General features: G+C 48.7%; 1 protein-coding gene across 3 annotated transcripts in view; it reads right to left on the minus strand.

Moving 5' to 3' along the window:
- The window catches only part of LOC104041627 (sodium- and chloride-dependent betaine transporter), a 41,989-nt gene that overhangs the window by 12,298 nt on the left and 11,026 nt on the right, over nt 1-18,665 (minus strand). For all 3 annotated transcript variants that reach the window (XM_064458103.1, XM_064458100.1, XM_064458105.1), the window contains 10 exons: nt 16,126-16,260; nt 14,610-14,750; nt 12,939-13,026; nt 11,210-11,342; nt 8,273-8,407; nt 5,972-6,075; nt 4,289-4,413; nt 3,883-3,995; nt 2,416-2,553; nt 878-980 (listed from right to left, as the gene is read on the minus strand). In XM_064458103.1, the coding sequence (XP_064314173.1) occupies nt 878-980; nt 2,416-2,553; nt 3,883-3,995; nt 4,289-4,413; nt 5,972-6,075; nt 8,273-8,407; nt 11,210-11,342; nt 12,939-13,026; nt 14,610-14,750; nt 16,126-16,260 (1,215 nt within the window). The remainder of the gene's footprint in view (nt 1-877; nt 981-2,415; nt 2,554-3,882; nt 3,996-4,288; nt 4,414-5,971; nt 6,076-8,272; nt 8,408-11,209; nt 11,343-12,938; nt 13,027-14,609; nt 14,751-16,125; nt 16,261-18,665) is intronic.

The following is an 18,665-nucleotide window of genomic DNA, read 5'->3' on the forward strand; positions in this document are numbered from 1 at the left end:
AAGAGATACAACATGATGCTCATGCCTGCAATCTTTTCCTTAGGTTAGGATGGCCACACTGCTTAGCAGAGCTAGGAGCCAGAAGCATGATTGTGGGATGATGAGGGTCTGGTCTAAGCTGACATCTACTATAGCTTTGCACGATCCTTACAGGCACGGAGCTCCTGTAGCTCCTGGAAGCTAAGGAGAGAGAGCAGCTGCCCTGCATCACACAGAACTAGACCCTTTGCCTGAAAACCACCAGCCTCAATGCAATCTTCGAGGAAATGAACTGCAGCCTGTGTGCCCAGGCACCAATTCAGCAGGGAAAAGATCTCCTGTAGGATATCACAGGATGCTCTTTTTACTGCACAGACTAACAAGCAGTTGGTTTCCTCCTGATAGCTCATGGGGCTCAGTTTAATCCTGCTCCTGAGTAGTTTAGTTACAGACTTCACTGAGAGCCAAAGCAGTCCCTCCCATTTCTTTTAGGAGTGCCGGCACAGCTCGTGCGAACAGGAAGCGCGTATCATCGCGGAAGTAACACACAGCAAGTCTGCACCCCTGCATTTTGCGTTAAATTAACTGACAGGACTAAACTAAAGGCACAATGTGAGCAGACAGTAACAGAGAGCAAAGAACAACAGTCACTCATCTATAGCTGATTTCCTAATTCAAAGGGCAGGAAGGCAGTTCAATATGAGTAACTTTCAGAGAGAGAAAAACCATTCCTAATCTAAGTGTGGAGAGTTGCAAGGAAGCACAGTGGAAACCAGACAAGAAAGAAGGTAATTACAGCATTTCTTTGCCCCCTGAGGATCTTTTCTATCGACTCCCACTTCTCAACCCTCATCCTTGCCTTGAGAAAGAGCAATACAGATTTTTGTCCTCCACTTACCATACACCCATCCTACACAGATGACTTCAAAAATGGCCATGAAGAGCAGGCACATGCCACTGGCAGCATAGTAGTCAAAGAGCTGGAAGATGTACATCCCACCCTGTTGAGGTAAAGGAGAGAGCATCATGGCAGGACTATTCCATGTGAGGGAAAAATGACTGAGGCAAGCAGAAGAATAGCAACAGAAACACTGCACCTAGAGAATATAGGAGAAGAGCCTTCTCTTGGGGCTGCTCCCATTCTGTCCTGAAAAGTCACTCAGGCCTTTTGGGCATTTCATGCCCATTTTGTGATAGCTGGGCTAGGCTGGTTTCTGTGTCCATAGGAGCAGAGCCAGTTTGATTGCTTGTTTTAAATCAGTTAGCAAGTTTCCAGCATCATTTCAAAATACCATGTAGCAGTGCAGAAGTTTGCACCCAAGAAATTGGGATCCTGAGGATCAGGATATTCAGATACCTCATGTTAGCTGCAACCATCTTTACATATTCCTCAAGGTCCAAGCCCTGGGGTGCAGAAGCATGTGACTTCTCTGCTACCTCTGCCTTCGAGCTAAGCCCTGCATAGTTGCCATCAGCTACCTCTACAGGTCAGTGGACGACTCCTTTCTCATACTTCCATGTGTATTCTCAAAGAGAAAGCCCCTCCAATACAAGTCAAGCAGATTCTTTCAAATAGTGCTGAAGGGCTCTAGACACTGCCAGAGTAGCAGAGCAGTTACTCCTTCATCCCACCATGTATGAGGTGACATCCTGCAATGATGGAAGTAGGTATGTCTGTGCAAGAGGGCATGCAAAAGCCATGGGAACCCTTAAGGCAGTTTCACTCAAAGATCTCTCAGTCTCACTGGGAGCTGCTTTCAGCAAATCCTTAGCCAGGATCCTGTTGGAGGATCATTCAGCAGTGCCTAAGAAGTTTAGCAGGAATTAGCTGTCGCTATACAACACATGGAGACAACACAGAAGAGTGTTAAGACCCCTGCCCAAGCATGCAATAAGCATGCACAGCACAGCACACCACTCTGCAAGAAGGGGTGCTTGGCTATTAGCTGCAGAGCAGGGCAAACACCATGCACATAGCATCACACAGACACAGCTCTGTTGTTTCTGGTCCCGGGGATCACAGGCTGCCCGCTGGCTCAGGCAGGGTTACAGTGCAGCCATTACCCCTGGCCTTCCCTCTCACTGCTCTGCTTCTTGTGGAAAGCAGCTAGCAAACGATCACTGCCCTTAGAGGAGCTTCTGCTTGTGCAGCTCAGCTTGTTTTTAGCCACCAGGCCTGGTATTTGCATAAAGCTGTATGTCAGGCAGCCTCTCTGGCCTGCAGGACCATCTCTCTGGAAGGCTCAGTTATGCAGCAAGTACACTAGTGTCATGCAGGGTAAAAGCAGCACTGGCTGTGAGAGGCACCAGCTAATGCATTAGAAATGAAGGATAATTAACAGTATCAAAGATGAGCTTGCTCTCTCTACCCACTCCTCCAGAGCAGTCTAGCAAGGTTTCTGGTGCTCGGCTGTACCCCAGCTACTCCTCTCTTACCTCAGTGACCAGCAATAAGCCCAGCAGGTAGCATACGACTGCAATGACCAGGATCAGCAGCTCCCGACGCCCCTTCTTTCGAAACACTCCCGGGAACATGTCAATAAGAGCTGTCACCATGCTTTCCACACAGACAAACTGCAGAAAAAGACAGGTTAGAAAAAAACAGTCTCCCCTTCCTCAAGCACACATTCCCTCCCACTGTCCTTTCTTTCTCCAGCCACCCAAATCCTTATTTTTTGTTTTCTCTTTTTGCCTCTCTTGCTTCCACCAAGGGCCAGCTGCAATTGCTAGGGACCCAAACACAACTCAGTATATCAGTGAGGTCTCCTCTGGAGCTGCAGACACAAGGGGTTAAAAGTACAGCCCCATGTTGGGAAGACAAACTGTGAGATGTGCAATGAATTGCCTCAAACCCAACAAAGTACGCTCCTGTACAGCAGGAATGCACCCCCTGAGCAGGGCGAGGAAGCACCTGAGATGGCACAAGGAACGCTTGTGACAGAGGGGATCTCCCCCTGCTACTGTGAAGCTAAAGGGAGCCAAGTGACTGTGTGGGCACAGCTCAGCCCTAACATCAAGCACACCCCTCATACAGAAGGACTGGCTGCAAAATACGACATGACTGCCAGGAACAAACCAGTAAAGCAGGCAGCCGAGGGTCCCACAGTGAATTGCTGGCTTTTGGGGCTGACCGTGGGACAGGACACCTGCTTATCACCACGTGGCTCTCGGTCCTGCAGCGTATGTCACCCATGGGACACATAAGAGAACAACAGCCACTACTGGGACAGCCCAGCCAGCATGAAGCAGAGCTGTAAATGAGATGAGGCAGGAAAGGACCTCAACACACAGAAAGAGAGGAAAGAGACCTCATTCTCCAGGCACAGGGGCTGAGGTGCTGCGGAGTGGAGCCTGAGCAGAGCACCCTGCCTGGGAGGCATGCTGGGACACCCCCTGCTCCCCTCATGCTGGCTTGCCAGGGTTGCACATTGCGCTCCGCAGGGTGTTCTGCTGGGTTTTGCTCCTGGCATAACAAGGGTGTGGGAGGCTAAGAGATGTGCACACCAGTGAGGAGAGTGCACAGGGATTGCTCTGGTGAGATGCAGCTGGGAGAAAACAGCCCCATTTCCCTTCCCAGACTGCCCTGCTCTGTGCTGGGCCTCACTCTGCAGTGTGCAAGGTTTTGGTGCTGGCACAGAGGTGGGAGGGGATGTAGCTGGTACACCCTCATGTACACACAGGGAGAAGGATACCAAACAGAGATGAAAGCACACATGATCACTGGCCTTCCATCGGCCCTGGCTCTGAGCTCCCACACTGTGAAAGCATTGCAGACAATGTGGAGACCATATTTGAGGTACCAGCAAAGCACATAACCACCTTATCCTTTCCTATGGCCTTGGGGAATGCTCAGGGTAGGGGCAGGCACCTAGGTGTTAGACAAGGAGGGTTTGTTTGCTATACCTGGCTGTCCAGACCCAAGAAGATCAGCATAAGGAAGAAGAGGCAGGACCAGAGCTGAGACACGGGCATCATCGTTACTGCCGTTGGATACGCTATGAATGCCAGGCCAGGACCTGCCAACAGACTGCTGGATGACCACGAGTGCCCCTCCCACCACCACCACCTGCCACCACCACGCTGCAGCACAGAGTGAGCTCACATACTACTTCAAAGCTCACCCCATCATGGCTCCCTGCCCACTCAGCGCTGAAAGCCACATTGGGCAACACTGGTCCTGCAGACCTCGCTGCAGATACCCACAGTGATACAGAATGTAGAAAACATCCCGGGCTTCACTTCAGAAAAGTCCCCTCCCCATCAGGCTTTCCCTTTTGACTTGGCTTTGAAGTCTCCTGGAAAAACCTACCTGATTCAGCCACTTCTGCAATAGGTACACCCTGCTCTCGAGCCATGAAGCCCAGCACGGAGAAAATGGCAAAGCCAGCAACAAAGCTGGTGGCACTGTTCAGGAAGCAGAGCATGATGCAGTCCCTGCAGGGAGGAGACCAGAGAAAGATTGCTGTTTCCTACTGCACAATGGGTCCACTTGGGATCATGTCTGTACTCCGCTTCCCCAGATGGACAGCATGGACCAAGGAACAGCAACGCTGTTCTTGAACTCCCCCAGAAATAAAAAGCTCAAAACAGAACAGAGCCAAAAATCAGCCTACCTACCTTGTACTGTTCAAGAGATATGGGACTACAGGTGGCACAAAGAGAGACATAGGGCACTACCAGTGGCTTGTGAATAGGATACCACCTTGATATACATAGGGACATGGCAACAAAAAAGTTGACAGGAGTCAAGGAAATAAGAAAAACAGAGGGAATATTATGAAAACAGCAAATTAGAAAAGGGAAGAGGTTGCAAAACTAAACATAGTCAAGGAACAGGAACACCTGAAAACATTAACACACAGGTTCAGCAGGTCTGGTGAAAGAAGGACTAATGGGTTAACAGAAATCCTTACCTGACAAGGGTTGTGTCTACACTGTCTTTATTAACTAAGCTCAGATGGAGGCTTGAGCATGCTATGCCACTTGTCCTGAAACTTTTGTGCATTTATTCCCTGTGAAAACAGGGCACCAGTCTGAGCTGGCTGGGCTGGAAACCCCCCACCCCAGGATCCTGCCTGGGCAGCTGCCAGAGCAGACCTGCAGCATCAGCTACTTTGGGGCAGCATGGACCCCAACACATTTGGGCCACCCAGAACTAAGCTGCCAGTCCAAGGCACCTAAGGCATTAGAGGAAGGTGTCAGCACACTGCTCTGTTGGTGACAGATACATTTTGGGAGAGCCAGGGAAAGGTATTAATTGCCTGACCAGCAGCCGTGGCAGCACCTATTGGAGAAGGGAAGAAGAGGAGAGATGATTGATGTCTCCAGAGTACCGTTACACTTTCCCATCCATGCTGGAGCAATACATGAAGGAATAACAAAGCCCCTGCTCCTCAGGGCTCTATGAAAAGTGTCAGAAATGGTACCAATGGCTTCACTGCTTTCCATGTCATGCCATGGATGAAACAGATCTGTAATCCAAGGGCAAGGAGGAGGCCAGACAGACTTGATTAATCTTCTTGATAGGATCAAAATGCCACTGGCAGTACATTACCCTGACGGCAGTAAAGCATTGGAGACAGGGGGCCCAGCCATCATCTTTGTACCATCCCCCCCGTCTAGCAAGTGACAGCCGAGCTGGCCGTGCCACCCCTGCTCACTCACCCTGTCAAAATAGCCCGTGGTGTCTCCACAGTGGCTAAAGACACTCTCCATTTTCATTTCTCCCCCTCCTCCAATCTCTCCTGTTTCCACGCTGACTCACTCAGGAGAGCCCTACTAAAGCCATTTTCTGGAGCTCCTGTGTTCCCTCAGCCAATCTCCATCCCTACACTGAGTCCTCTGCAGCTTCCACACTCTGAGCAGCTCAAATAGTCAAAGCAGCATGACCCAAGGTCTCCCCTGGGGACGCAGCCTGCCTGAAATGCATCTCTGTGCTGTTTTTCTCTGAGCAAATTTGCAGAAGGATGTGAGGAATCCAGGCTCTTCTTACCTGTAACAGTTGTTGGTATATTTATTGTAGCTGCCCAGAGCTGTCAGGCACCCCTGGCAAATGGCATAAGAGAAGAGGATCTGAGTGCCTGCATCCATCCAGACCTGGAACAGAAAAGGTCAGTGGTCTCCAGACTTGGCAAGAAAATAAATAAATGGCTATGCCCTGTCTAGCAACAACCCCTTCATCAGTGCAGAACAAACTGCAAGAGATAGAGAGGGGCTCAGTGGATGTAGAAACTGGGATACCTCTCTGGGAAAGTTGAGCCATAGGACAGAAAGTCCTCTAGCAAAAGGCTCCTGAGGGGACTGTACTTCCACATCCCACTCAAAGCAACACAGGACACTGGTTGATGCCTGACACCACTCCGCCATCCCACACCTTTGCATTCTGGGTGGAGACAGCATCCCTGATAGCGTGACTCTGGCTGAAGTTGCCAATGCAGGTGTCTGTGGTCCCTGCATGTCTCAAGGTTCACTGAATCACTGGTGAGTCATCTCAAACAAGGGCCAGTGAATCCTTTGCATGATTGGTGCATTCCTCTCCCTGCTCCCAAATCCAGTTTCCCACATCTCTAAGGCTGCGGTGCAGGGTGAAAGGGGGAATATTGCTGGGCTGAGAGAAATCAAGGCATGGGGTGTCATGGACCCAGGTTCCCCTTTGCTCTGGCGTTGCATGGGAAAAGCTGAGTGGGCTTGTTCACCACTGCTCCAGCCCTCTCACCCATGGAAGACTCCCTTGTTCACCCTGTGTTGTGGGTTGAACTGTGCCTCTGCTTTCACACCCTCCCAGAGAAACCCCTGAGCTTTGAGGCAGCAGGCAGGCAGGAAAACAGCCCACCTTTCTGTTTGTCTGTGTGTTCCCACTCACACTCATTTTCCTCTAAGCAGCCACCAGCTGCAAAGACCCAGGCAGCTGCAATTTGGCAGCCTTCAAAAAAATCTCAGCCCCGGCATTGGTGCTTAAATTCACGAGATCTCTCACAGATGGATGCGTACATGGGAGCGTTTCAGGCATGGGCACACATCCCGCTTTATACCAAAGCCCCACATTCTGCCTAAACTTAGTAGCAGAATCTCTCACTCCTGCTATGCTGGGTTGCAGCACCCTGGAAAGACCACGTCAGCTTTAGTTAGGCTGCAAAAGATAGGGAGCTTTTCAGTGAATAAGCTCTGACCATGAATAAAACACACTCACCCCCCTGTTATTTATTTTGATATTAAAATGCCATTTATGTTCAGCTGGCTCTTTGCATTCAGCACACCACAGATTTTGTATTGACAACGCATAATTGCATCTGAAAGCCATTTAGGGGAAGGCTCTGTTTGGCAGCTGGTTTGGGAGCAGTTGGGGCTTTGGCCATCTGGGAGGATGCGGGAGGTAAACTGAGACTGTGGGCTAAGCATATTGCTTGGCTGCCTCCACAAAAAGATTCAGCAGTGGAATAATTAGCAGCAGTGTCATTTAAATGGTCTTCTGGGGGGTCTGCTTTAACACCTCCCTGGGATGGCAGAGGCAGCCTGCACAGTATTGTGGAGCCAACATGGGGAAGGGAAGAAACTTGCTGCTACAGAAAGGTGACCGAGCAGACACACCAGAGGGATCCTCCAAGAGGGAGTCTTGTCACCTGCCCCACGCAGTCCCCAGGGGTGCTGTCTACCTCCTGCCAACTCAGGCTACACTGCGGGTCCTGGGTTTGGCTGCACCCTCTGCCCTAATCCGGACAGCAACCCCCGTGCCAGGGGGGTGTTCCATGAGCTCTAGTGAGTGGTGGCAGGGGCTGACATTCTCCCTTTGGCTAGCCACTGACCCAAGCAAGTGGGACCAGCCCCCAGGATGGGTGAAACAAAGCTGCTGTCCAGCTCACATTACCTGCACACATTCAATCTCTGCAAGCACAGGGGCTCTGTGCTCCCTGGAAGGTCCCTTTTGGATCCAAACTAAGTGCTAACCAGGCCAGAAAACATGAAAAGGGTTAGATAATTTCCTCCCCTTTCCTTAATTATTTGCATTTAAGACCCAGAAAAATTATCTGTTACATGCTGAATATTTCATATACTCTTCTGTTTTTGCTGAACCCATGAGTGGAAATGGCCTAATATGCCCATATGCTGCAGACACATGAGCAAAAACACTGAGCTGTGCAGGAGGATAAGACCTGTGTCAGATCTTTTAAGGAGGTCTCACTGGTTCACTGGTCTCTCTTCAGAGATGACAGCCAGATCCCCAGCTAGCAGCAGATCCAAGGGTCAGGGTGCTGGAAACCCTCCTGTGGCCAACACCTGCCTGACCCCCACTCACCTGTGGGTCTGCCAGCCTGGAAATGTCCGGCTTCAGGTAGAAGATGATCCCCTCAACAGCACCGGGCAGCGTGACACCTCGCACCAGCAGGATGATAAGCATCAGGTACGGGAAGGTGGCAGTGAAGTAAACAACCTACGGGTGCAGGGAAACAAGAGGAGAGAGGGTCAGTGGGAAGGGGGTGCAGGCATCACCTCATCTCATCTGCAAGCCCCCACCCCAGCAAAAGTCCCTGGACGCTGCTGTTGGCTATAGCTGCTACTGCTAGTGTAGAAGAGGGGTGGGAAAGGAATTAATGAAGGTTACATCTCACCGGTGATTTAATCTACATTTTGTTCCTCACCTAAGACTCTGCCACTGGTTGCTTTGCTTTATTTTGTCTTTCCAGTCAGTGTAATTTCCCTACTCTCCAGCTGTTCTCTTCATCTTTCTAGAGTTGCAGAAGAAACCCAGAGCTCTTCCTGTCACTGAGTTTTAATGAGGAGTTATTAAAACGGTCCTATTCCCAGCAAGAGTGTTCCAAATTAAATAGCAACTTTTGCTGCCCAATTTGAGACAACTCTGAGGGGTGTCATTTCCAGGGGTGCTCATGCGGCTCTTTCATCCCTTCAATGCCTCTCAGCTCACAGGTGAAAAATGGGGGCACCTCAAAGCCTTTAAAGAAAATGTAGACCATTATTTTTGTAAAACCTTCTTTTCAATTCTTCTGCGTGTGATGTAAATAAATATTACAGTAGAATTAATCACGTCTAATCCATTGCATAATGTAATTTTCTTTTCTATGGCAAAATATCCATGAGCAAGTTGCAACTTCCTAACATTTATTCATTATTAAAATTCATCCAAGTAATGTGAAGGCTTGTTTACTCTATGGATTCATAGTGAGGGGTCTAAAATGACATTTTTTTCTGCTTAGTGATAATTGGTTGAATAAGTCACAGTATGTGGCACTTTTGCTGTTCCCTGATCGAATAAGAATGCGAGCACTTTTGGCACAAGTACTAAAAGCTACCTTCAGAAATAACTTCTGGGGAACATTTATAGACATCAGCTGAATGCATAAGGAAAGGAAACATGGAAAGAACTCAAGAGTGGGCAAAATGAATAAAAGAAAACGGCTTTTAGAGAAAATGATCCTTCATGGAGTTATTTGAAATTATTTTGCTGAGGTTGCTATTGTTTCTTTAAGTTTGGACCCCTGAAATCACAGAAGCATAAACACAACAGTCTGGCAGGGTTATCCGATTAGAGCAGCCTCTCAGTCAAGCACAACATCCTGTTTACTCTGCAGTGATTAAACAAAATTATGCACCCACTCAGAATTCCTGGGACCTCCCTACTGCTTATCCTAATACATAGTCAGTGAGGAAAAAGAAGGAAGGAGCTGATTTTTTTTGACAGTGCCCCTATAAAACTCAAAATTACTACCTGCAGAGAAGACAACTGGGCTGTCTGGCCTGAGATATGTCTCAGGACAGAAAAACCCACCCTGTAATGCTGCACCATGTTCATGACATCTATGTGGTAAAAAGTGAGACCTGTAGTCTAAACCTTGTGATGGAAAAATTTTCTGTGTCCCCAGGAAAACCATACCAACTACTACATGCTCTCATTGTTTCCTCTCACTTTCTGGTCTGACTGCCAAACCCAATCAGCCCACTCAACCTGACTAACTTCTTTAGCCTTCTCCTACAAGGCAAGCTCTGCACATTGGGGCAGCACTGAGCAAAGGAGAAACTTGGGGGAGAGAGGGCTGGGAGCTGAAGGGAACCTGGGATGTCCTAACTACATTTCCATGTGGATCAAACACTCTCTCAGACCCGATCTCCCAAGATCAGAATGATACATCTTGTGAAGATGGCACTGTGATATTTGAACCAGGGAGCATCAGAGATTTAAGGTTTAAAATGTGGTGCATCTCCTCTCCCTAAGGATGTGAAGTCTGCCTCTCCTTCGAAAGTGGTGACAGCAGGTCAGCACTAGGAAGAGACAGAGTCACTGGGAAAGACTGGGAGAAACCTAGCAAGCAGAGCAAGCTATTGTCTTGCTCTGTTAAAAATGGATGCCCAGTGCAGTTTTAAGATGGGAGGTGGGATGTGACACTGAAACACGGGTGTCCAGTACTGTAGGGAATATCTGCCAATACTAGGGACAGTGATTTGAAGGAAGAAGGCCGTTGCAGAAATTGGTTCCCTTTCCTTTGCTATTGGGACATCCCCTGGACACCCACAGGCCCAGCAGCATCCTTAACACCCACCCCAAGGCATCACACACTCATTCACTCCAGAGGGATAAGCAGTGCGCCTGATCTATGGGATCAGCATCGGGAGGAAACGCTGGCTCCAGCCTCACCAGTAAAAGGCAAAAAGTGACACGCTAAGCCAAAAAACCCACAGAGCCAGGGAGAGTATAAAGGAGAGTACAAAGACACCTCTCCCACACGAAGTATTTTGTAGGCTACAGAAGCAGGAGAGACTGATCATCTATTCACTGAGCTGGTTACAGGCAGCAGCTTGTCTGTTTTGCTCAAGTGTTTACTTCCAGGGATAAGAAGTTCGCCACTGCAGAGGATCCTGCTGAAAACACCAGCAAGCCACATCAGGACAACACACTGGGGAGCAGATTGTTCCCAGGGGCACATGGGGCGTATCCATCAGCTACTTTGGGTATCTGCAAGGGAAAAGTTGACCCAAGATGCCCCTTAGTTCCCAGGTATTTCTCTGTTCTCCCCTCACTGTTTGACCTACTCTTTTATTCTTCCTCTTACAGGTCAAACACAACTGGTGTAAATCAGTATAGTACCACCAGGTTTTAGGTTTGACTTTGATGCTGTGTGTCTCCTGTCTCTACTTCATGAAGAGGGAAAAGAGATTGGGGAAGAAATGTAAGATGGATACAAGGAGGCTTATGGACTAGGAGGACAATCTCCATTCCTACTTTGCCTGTGGACTTGACCCCTTTCCAGATGCAGAAGTAGCAGATGATCCACGCCAGCAGGAGACACAGAGCCAGCTCCCAGCGCACAGTGCCCAGTTTGTGAATACCATCCGTGAGCCCCAGGACTCGCTTCCTGCCAGTGTCCAGGGACAGGGAGAGAAGCATTAACACCCCAGACCCCATCTGTACAGACCTTTCCCATATTACCCCATTCAAAGACTTTAGAGTCTACCCACAGCACATCTGCCCAGAACTCCCAGCCATGTGAATCACCCCAGCTCTGCCCAGGGCTCCCCTCTCTGTCATTCCTGCTGATGCTGCTCCACTGTGCCCTGTAGCTGGCCCAAGCCCTCCCACTCTCCAAGCCCATGGTGCTGTGCCCATCAGACCCACACAGCACAAAATCACCACCTGTTCCACATTGCTCCCCCTCCCTGGCACTTCCCAGCAGACACTACTCATTCCAAAGCAAGCCACCAATGCCATCATCACCCCATGGCCACTGCTTTTCCTCTGGCCTCCCCATACACTATGGACACCCTATACCTAAGCATAAATGGCCTTTGAGTCCTATGGCCTTCCTTCAGCCTCATTCCCTGAAAACTCGCCATCATGAAGGCGGGCCATACAAGAGGCCAACACTGCAGCTCATTCAGTTTCAGCAGCCCAACCCCATGTTTACAATTCCTCTATAAATCTTTCCCCAACCCAGCCCCCTTGGGGCCACCTGGCCTTTGCAACCTGTGCTGAAAACCTGAACAAGCATTTCAGAGGGGTCACAGTTCTCGCTAAACAGTGCACACAAAGAATAGGGCAGGAGAGGGGGACTGGCGCTGTGTGGACTCTTTCTGCACCCATGGGCGCATCTCATCTTCTCCGTGCCCTGTGGTGGCTGTAAGGGACAAAGGACGCTCAACCCTCTCAGAGGCACCTTAAGAGCCATAAATGAAAAAGAAAAATACTGCTGAAGTCAAGCCCTTGGCACCCCTGTTTCTATGAAACCTTCCTCAATTGAGTGTGGAGAGGCAGCGTGTCCCCTGCAGCCTTTTCAGCCTCTCCACACCACAGGGATAACCCCTTCTGGGACACTGTCTGGCCTGCTGTAGGACCCCTCTTTCAGAGGTGTTTTATTGCCTCCAGCCCCATAACTAAACCTCCCCAAGCCCTTCTCTGACATCTCACCCATGTGCAGCAGATCGCTGCTCTCCAGGGCTGAACCTGAGCAGCCTGATGGACCAATTCCCTTAGGCACTAAGCAAGGCATGGTCAAGAGAAGGGAAAAGGCAGCTTTGTCCCTTTCAGTTTCACTGTAGAGGACTGTTCGGTTTGCCCTGACCTCTCATGCTTGCCTGCCAACAGTAGTCTGCAACACCCAACATGAGTACCCCCTGCTTACAGCAAGCCTTATCTTCTTTTGGTGTCTCTTTTTGTGGCCACACTCACCCGGGCACCTCAGTGCCAGAAAGGGAACATGCCTCTGTGTGTGCGCACATGAGCACCCCTGGGCAGGCACTCTGTGAGCAGCATTCTGGCCGTATCTAGTCCTCGTCCCCCTGAGCCCTGTGCCAATCCCTTTGGCAGCGCAATGCATTGAGCTCCCTATGTTTGGGTCCAACATGTGGCACCTCACTTGGTCCTACAGAGATGCACATCCCTCCCCCCAGGCAATCCTACAGCTGCAGCCTTTGTGTGACAGAGGAGCCTGAACAGAGGGAAAGTGATCACGTACTCCCAAAACTCAATCATTGGGGAAGTGGCGTTCGCAGGCAAGGTCCTGTTGTCCAAGCTGGAGCTATTCAGAATGTCCACACAGAGATCTACCAAAAGAAAAGGAAGCTGATGAGCCAGAGAAATTCTCCAAGGCTCCTCCATGAGGGATGCTCCTTCCCCTCTGTACCCTAACCCTCACTCTGGCAGCACACAGATCATTCACCCCATGCTAGAGCATCTCATTAAGCATCTCATTAAACTGGCTCTCCCCAGCTACCAATCCCAATCCAGCAGTAGCCAGAGGGCTTCAGGAAGGGGAGAGGGGAAGGAGAGAGCAATTCCCTGCCAAATGGAAACCAGATGGCTGCAAAATATAAATTTTTGAGGGATAGTCACTGTGAGTAGCCAGGAGAGAAAATCCCATTCTCCTCCCACACCACAGACCATTCCCCGTCCACACATGCATGCATATATGTTCACACACGCCACAGATGCCTTCATGTTCCACTCTGCCATCCCCAATCCTGTCACACTGTGTGAAATTACTAAAAACAGAGGAGATGCCAGGCATCCAAGAAATGCACCTCATCTTGCATTTGACAAGCAAAAGACAATCCACTGGAAAACCACAGAAGCCCAGCTCTGGCTGGGAAGCTTCTGCCTGTTAAGAGAACATCTGTGGCTTTCCTTGTAAACAAACACTTGCTGGGGGGACTGAAGGAATCAGATCCACTCTAAAAGGCTGGTTACCTCTGCTGCGATGAAGGGGCAACGGAAGCTGTGAGTTAATGGCCCATGGGGTAGAGAAATTTAACACATCACAGAAATGAATCATCTGACCCAAGAGAAAAAGGGAGGGAATTGAGCTGCTGCCAAAGCTGTTTCCAGCCTGGCTTTCCACTGAAAGCAAAACAACCTTTTCAACATGGTATAAATGTTCTGTCAAGAACATCAGATCCATGCAGGTTACCTCATATCTAACCCATCTTCCCAGGCATAGCCCAAGTGCCTTGAATAAAACCAAAGCCAGGTCTTCTCTGCTGGGCACAGTTATGTGAACCGTGGGTGTGAGGACATGAGAACCCTGGCCAATGTAATGGTATAGAAGCTTGTATGGATGTGATTAGATCAGAAAAACGGTGCCTTTAGAGTTCTGTGGTACTGGCTTCTGCACTGGGAGACCTGTACTAGCAAAATCTTCCAGGGCAGGCCTGGCCTGATTTAGCCAAAAGCTGAGTGTGCAAAGGAAACTGTTCAGTATGTGGCAGCAACTGTCCCAGTAACTCTGAAGGAGCAGGGTAAAGTAAGGGAATTGTGAGATAAATTGTTGTACCAGAGCTAATGAAAAGCCCCTGCCACGTGAAGAGGACTCTAGATTGGCTTGAAAACTCTCCCAACCCACCTACCTCTCCTGCTTGCCAGAAAATGTGGATTCTTCAGCAAAATCTCAACAAACAAAACATCTCCATAGGGAAATAGTTTTACTGTCCCCTGCTGCTAGGTACAGGGTCATACCACTCACCCTTCCTGACACTTACCCATGGTGAATGAAGACAGTGACTTTTGCAGGACTCCCTAGCCACATTGCAGCTCACGAGAGCTTTTATCTGAATGAAAAATATTTTCTACAAAACCCACATAATTTCTGGGAATTGGGAAGGAGCTAGGAGCCGACCAAGGGAAGGTGTACCCGAGTTCCAGGGGTTATCGCAGCTGGCCCATGGTAGCACTGCAGTGAAGGAGCTGAACAGGTAGAAGAGTGCCCAGGACAGGATGATGATGTAGTAGATATTCAGATAGCACTCGATGACTTGTGAGGCATATCCAATTCCTGTGAAGGAAGGCAAAGCAGGTGAGGATGGGACTGCCAACCAACTCCCAGCATGTCGGGCTTACCCCCAAAGACATAGACCATGCCACGGTAAGAAAGGTGCAACACCAACCACATGGCTCACTAGAGAATAGGGCAAGAGCTACCTCAGGGAAAGAGAAAGGATTTTGTGACTGTGCATGCAGACAGGAAACATCGTTGGTATCTCTAGACAAGTCTACAGTGGAACAGAGAAAAAAAACTTTTGCTGAAGGGAGAACTTTTTTTTTACCACTACCATGCCACTGCATTACACTGCCTCTCCTGCATGAAAGCCACCTCTGGCCTTTAAAAAAAAGAAATGCAGGTGAGTTTCTTCCTTCTGGAAAGACTCAGGCAAAAAATGTTCTCATGGCTGATATACATCATGCATAAAGTATGGTGTTGGGGCAAAAGTACAGACCTAGGAGCTGAGCTCTGGTCTTGGGTCCTGCTTGTGCCCACTGCTCATTGAGACATCAGAACAGTAATCGGATCAGAATGGCCCAATTAAATTTTTTAAAACTGGTTGTCAGTGCCCTTTGAGATGCCACTGCTGTCCACCTCCAGGCCCCATGCTGAAGCACAGGGGTCTCCAGCACAGGAGGTCCCAGACTCCCCAGGGAGTTTCAAATAGCACTGCACTCCTGTGCTTGAGCAAACTAACCAGGCCTTTAATCTGCCTGAGCACAGGTTTCTCTCTCTGCAAAACGTGGGTAATAAGCTCTCCTCTGGACAGCAGAATTGTGGATGTTAGATTCATAAACATATTAATGCCATTAAACAACCTTCCCCAGAGCCCCAGGAGTCCTGGTTCTTATACCTGTGCCTTAAGCACCACCTAGCCCATCTCTGGGCTGTCAGACTGGTGCATGCATTGTGATCCCCCTCAGTTTGCAGGACACCAGCCTGCAAATGCTGCCACAGCAGCCTTGGGCACAGCAATGGGCAAGGAAAGCGCCATAAGCCAGCCAGCCTTCCTCATTCTCTTCTCTCTTCAGTATTTGTCCTGGACTACATGCAGGTGTTTGTGTATTGACATTTCCATCCTCCTCCTCCTGCTTGCTGGCCATCCTGCTCTCCTCTCTCCAGGGCTCTGAGTATCTCAAAGCAGAGACCGTAGCTAGGCTGGACCAGCCAGCACCACACACCCTTCGTCACCTATGGGGGAGTCAGGGCACTGCCCCTGCACACACAGCAGTGACCCAGAGAGATAACAAGGCTGGGAGAGAGAGGAAGAGAGGGAGAATAAAGGAGAAGAAAAAAAAAAACCCAAACCAGAATAACATTGCCGGAAAAGGCTCTGAGTCACTAACTGTTAGAAAGTGCTGCCAGCAATTCCTGTAACTTGACTCACCTTCAAAGATGGGACAGATCTTCCTCCAGGCAGTGACCCCTCCCTGGCTGGTGTACTGCCCCAGCGCTGTCTCCAGAAAGAACAGGGGGATCCCACAGGTGAACAGGAAGATGAGGTAGGGGATGAGGAAGGCTCCTGGAGAGAGGGGTGAGATGCTGCCTCAGAAACCTCTTTAAAACCTTATCGCCACCACCCCTCGCCAGGTACCTGCAGCTACGGCTGGAATAGGCTAGATAAACACAAATATTTCTCTGAATTAACCGTGCAACCTCTGCTAAAAAAAACCCCAAGGTCTCCAACATCATAATTTCTCAGAAAAAAAATACAAATATTGTCTCTCTCATGCTACTGCAGTACTTCTGCCTTTGGTCTTGGCCAAAACCTAGAGGTGAGGAGTAATCAGGCAAGGGGATTAAAAAGAAAAAAAAAAAAAAAAAGAGTGCTGGAGAAGTTCTCCCTGCTTCACTCTCCTGACCTCATTCTAGCTTTAGCAGGAGTCAGGCAAAGCAAAAGGAGATCTTGTTTCATATAACCACATTTGTTCTGCCTTTCCCAGGAGTCACAGCAAAACTCCCACTTGCCCAGAGGATACAAACCTGGAGGCTGCTGACATTTCTTGGTAAGGAATAAAATTGCCAGGATATAAATTCATTTGACACATATTTCATGTCGAATCTGAAAAGCAATTTGCACCAAAAGAATGGAAATAGGGGAAGGGCAACAAAGTGTCTTTCTAGCATTATCAAAATGAGGAAGTTTAACTTGTCTCTTCAAATTCAATTTTTTTATAAAATACAGAGAAATGCCTTAAGAAAAATCAGCCTGAAATAGCCGTCAGATTAACCCTCGATGAAATGAAAGAAGAAGGGGAGAGAGAGCAGGGGGTTTGTCCAACAAAACGACCAACAAAAACAATGCATCAGAAAAGACAAACAAAAAAATAAAAGGTTTAATGCACTCTTCAGCTGTCTGAACAGGTTTTTCCTTCTTTTCAGTTCTGCTGCCAAACCAAAACACCTGATATTTTCACCGTTCTGCTCAAAACTGCTTCTGAACTTCAGGTTCACTGCTGACCTTCCTTCTGTCATTTCACAGTCTTTCTCCCCATCTTTAGTGTAGGTTTTCACATTTTCACTCCCCTCCAAACAGGCCAAGGCAACTGCATGCCTCACTGGAACAGCTGTAGAGGACTTGCCATCTCATACAGCAAACTTTGGGTCGTGAGTACCTCCTACCACCAGTGCCTGGAGAGCATCTCAGCTGTTCACAGCTGAGATGAGGGCCCCTTTCTCAGCTGAGCAGGACGTTGTCCCCCAGGCCCTCTCCTCCCCTGCCAGCACAGGCATTCACACTGAAATTCCTTCCCATGACATCTAGCAGCTAGAAACACTTCTTGTTTTTAGGCCAACAATGTTACAATAACAAGCAACATCCAAATTTCCCCTAAACACAGCTGCAGGGGACCTGGGGCCAGAGGGAGAGAGGCTGCTGCTTCATAGCATCCATCCAGGTTTGCAGAGCAGGGAATGGGAACTGCATACGCTGAACTAGAGGCAGATGCTGCTTTCAGTGGCTGCAAGACATCTATCTGTATGCCAAATCTGCAAGACAGCTTTATTCTCCTGCACAGAGATGAGCCTTTCAGCAGGTGCCAGACCCTCTCCTCTGATACTATTTGTCCCAGAGGTTGATTCCTTTCTGGTATCTGAGTAATGAGGGCTTTCTCACACCTCTATTGTCTTGTCTTTCTTAACCTTCCCAGAGCAGTTACCAGCTGAAACTCCAGTTGTGGTCTCCTCCCCAGTTTGCTGCTCCACTGGAGGACACTCAGCCCTGAAAGGCACCCCCAGAAACAGGCCCTCTTTCCTAACAAGTCAATAACAAGTTCAGGATGCTGAGCAATTAGATCAGATTTGAAAGTGCAACCATAGATAAGTTTACACTCTGTTGCTTTAGAGCAATTTAGCACAATTGTTTTTATGGCATTTGTCTTTACAGCTTTATAACCATCTCACTCTATCTGAAGGTGGAGAAAGGTGACAGGACAGGTCAGGGTGGGGGATATTTATAGGTGGAAAATGTCTTTTTTGCAACTTCAAGGACTTTTCCAGTGGTGAGAATATCTTTGAGTGTCTTGGGAAAGACAATGCCTTGTCCCATACTAGTTTGTTGGCCATCTGGTTCCCTTCCCTAGGGCACTAGAGAGAGAAATGTACCTTCTACAGTAGCAGCATGCTTTCTGCAATGACAGTGTGTGAGCTGTGAGAGAAGGACTCTCCCATCCTAATCTTTCCCAAGCCTAGCCTTGCTGGCCTCTGAATCACAGCCTTAGATATTCCAGAGTAGTTTAATTTAAGAAAAAAAAAGTTATTCAATAGATATCTAAAATGAACAAAAGTAGCCTTTCCACTTACACTAATTAGCATACAAATTGCAAGGACTACTGAACCACATACCATAGGCATATACTATGGAAAGATATCATCTGAGCTCAGGAAGGAATTTTCCATGCAAAAATGATGACTTCTCTCTCAAAGCAT

The sequence above is a fragment of the Phalacrocorax carbo genome, chromosome 1 (genome assembly GCF_963921805.1).
Source record: "Phalacrocorax carbo chromosome 1, bPhaCar2.1, whole genome shotgun sequence".
NCBI lineage: Eukaryota > Metazoa > Chordata > Aves > Suliformes > Phalacrocoracidae > Phalacrocorax > Phalacrocorax carbo.